The 3,058-nt window shown below is 30.2% G+C and overlaps 1 protein-coding gene across 1 annotated transcript in view; it reads right to left on the bottom strand.

The window, feature by feature from the left end:
• Positions 1–2,101: 2,101 nt before the first annotated feature.
• LOC106472343 overlaps positions 2,102–3,058 on the bottom strand; it is a 29,928-nt gene continuing 28,971 nt past the window's right edge. The window contains exon 3 of the mRNA XM_013932979.2: positions 2,102–2,107. Within this exon, the coding sequence (XP_013788433.2) occupies positions 2,102–2,107 (6 nt within the window). The remainder of the gene's footprint in view (positions 2,108–3,058) is intronic.

Raw genomic sequence — 3,058 nt, 5'->3', positions numbered from 1 at the left:
AAGAAAGACATTATGTTTTAGGTTTATATATAAACATTACCTGCAGCGTTTGTACTGTCAAATCTAACATATTTTGCTGTCCTACAGTGTCTGGTTGTTCTTGTAAAAGAAACCTTAGCCATTGTGGCTGAGGATTGTAATCCTGTAAACATTGTTACATAATGTCTAAGAGTAGAGAATTTTACAAAAAATACAACTGTAACTCATGTTACAGATATATAATAGTATTTCAGATAAAAGTCCTAATGTAATAAACACTTACTTCTATATAGTTGTAATGTGTATATATAACGCTGATAACTCTTTTTGTTTAGATCCTCTGACCCAGCAGGAACAACATTAATCCTCTTTTACTTATTGCTGACCCAATAAGTACCATAGAAGTATCTTCCAATGTGTTTGCTTTGTTTTTGGTATTCGACATTGCCTATTCCAAAGAAACGTGGAAACTTAGCCTTAAAGATGTTCTGAGTTTTGACTTGCATAACACCAAGCTATTTTATGTGTTAGACAAGCTAAAGAGAAAATTTTGGCAACTACGTATATATGTAACAAACTAAAACCTAGATGTCTAAGACTGAAATTTAAAACTAAAGTCATTACTCATAACAAATTTTAACCCTATTAACTTATCAAAATTTCATGAATAACTAACTACATTCATGAAATAAAATTAGAAATCATACCATTTGTCAATAGAGTATAAAAATATACTTTTTAAAGGAAAATGTCTGCGATAATAGCATCCAAAAGAGTTTGGGATATTCCGCCTATCAAATATAATAAAAAGAGAAAGCAAATGAATGGTGAGGTAGCTGTCACGGAAGTTCAACTAGGGATTAAATGTTTTGATTTCATAACATTATATTTAGTAATGACACATATTGTGAGAAATTGTCCTTTAAGGCCGCTCAAAATTCCAATGGTCATCAAACAGCACCACCTAAACTACCTAGACAGAAAATTAATTAAATAGTATTTCTTTGTTTCGTTTGTTTGTTTCTTTGTAATTAAGCACAAAGCTACACAATGGGCTAGCTGTGCTCTGCCCACCACGGGTATCGAAACCCTTATTCTAGCGTTGTAAGTCCGCAGACATATCGCTGTGTCACTGGGGGACAAATGTTATTTCAATATCTTCATGATTAGAATTAAAAAATTTTCGTTTTATTTCACTGTTACTGTTCATAAAATATTTATTGCTTGTTGAACATTTTGAGTAGGTAGGAGTAGTGATAGCACCCCTTCTTCAAAGCATAAATAAATAACAAAATCACACTTATTTAAACATAATTTGAGCAAATTCAGCTCTTTCTGTTATTGCGAATTTAATTAATTCACCTGTTGATTTTTAAGTTTTTGAAATAAATTAATCAAAAAGTTAGAGTCATAAGAAAACTACTGTTTACCTGTTATATTGTTTGGTGGGTTGTTTTGGATTATTTAGCAAACATAATGCAAAGTCCAATTCACATAACGTTAAGAAATACTTTTGCAATAACGTTTGCTACAGGCTACGCCCACAAAGAAATTTTTCAACAGAAACGCCAAAATTAATGTATGTCTATATCTCAAGTAAAGTTACTCCATGATAATTGATTGATAAGAAACATACTTCGTAACTCACCAAATAATTGAATTGCAGACAAATAAATGCAGTAACTCTCACTGTCTAACACACAAACTGACACTGAACTGATTACTCATTAACTAGTTACTTCACTAAATTTGTATATATATTATATATATATATGTGTGTATTGTAATCCTGGTCCTAGTTACTAAACGAAATTTCTGGATTTTACAGAGACCTTAACTTTCATGGAATTTTCAGGTATTGTGTCAAATGACGTAATCGTATGCTCCCTCTAGCAAACAAATATCTAAATTAAGAAATTAAAATATAGCTTACAACACATCAAGACTTTTAAGGTTTATGTTTTCAAAATTTTCTTATTCCGTGACTTTTACGATCCTACTGTTTGTAACGTATTGAATTAAGAATTCTGCTTCTGAATCTCTCATGCTAAAATATTTTAAAGATGATACAAAAATGTTTGCATACTGTAAGTTATATTATATAAATATGGTTAGTTTCTGTTTATTCCTTAATTATTCAATAGCTATAACAAACTTTCACGCTTTGACTATTGGAAGTTTGTGGTGAAAGTTCATTTATTTTAAATTTTTTATATCAGGTAAAAATTACTTGAAATTGTTTTTGTTTCGCATATTTATATCAGTGAATTATATTAACTGGTTACTAAAATATACCTTTTATTTGCAATTTCTGAGCGTATTATTGTTTTATGCTATATATTAATTTATTTAATTAAATAAAATTTTATTGCCCTTTATTAATAAATAAAAATCCTATTTGCTTGGATTTTAATTTTAAGCCCCTATATACATAAGGACACGGGTCGGCGGCCATATTGACCGCTTTTATTTTGAAGAATAAAAAAACCAACTTGTGGCTTTTGACAAGGTATGGTGAAAGCGCTTAGATACCCATGTGTATGCCTTTAAATCACTTTGTTATGTTAAATTATTCGAAACATTTTGTAACTTTAAGTTAACTTTATGGAATCATTGTGATAACAGAGCATTGAAGCCAATAATTACCAATTACACTATATTATCACCCAAAAATGATAATTTAAAAGTTATAGGCCAATTAGTCTTACGTCATTGTGGGAAAAGTTTTGTCAAGTCTGTTAAAAGATGCTTTGTAAAGACATTTAACAAAGTTTGAATTTAATTGGATAGTCCATATGGTTTCACAGAGGTAAAATATTGCCTTACTAATCTTTTGACAAAAAGAGAAGTGCTCTAAGTATAAACATCATTCCAAAGTTGTGGTACTAAGAAGATTTTACTAGTAAAACATACTACACCGTGTCTCGTATAAACTGCTGCGTAATCGGTATTTCGCACTTAGTAATCCAGGGTAGGTGACTGGTCTAATACTATTAAAACTTTTAAATTTAGCCGTATCCTTTTCGAAAAACCTTTAAAACATCGAGACCGAGACCAGTCTTTAAAAGCTCCAACACTG

This window comes from Limulus polyphemus, unplaced genomic scaffold (genome assembly GCF_000517525.1).
Source record: "Limulus polyphemus unplaced genomic scaffold, Limulus_polyphemus-2.1.2 Scaffold5262, whole genome shotgun sequence".
Taxonomy (NCBI): domain Eukaryota; kingdom Metazoa; phylum Arthropoda; class Merostomata; order Xiphosura; family Limulidae; genus Limulus; species Limulus polyphemus.
The sequence above is the reverse complement of the archived record's forward strand: the minus strand, read 5'-3'. Positions and strand labels throughout refer to the sequence as shown.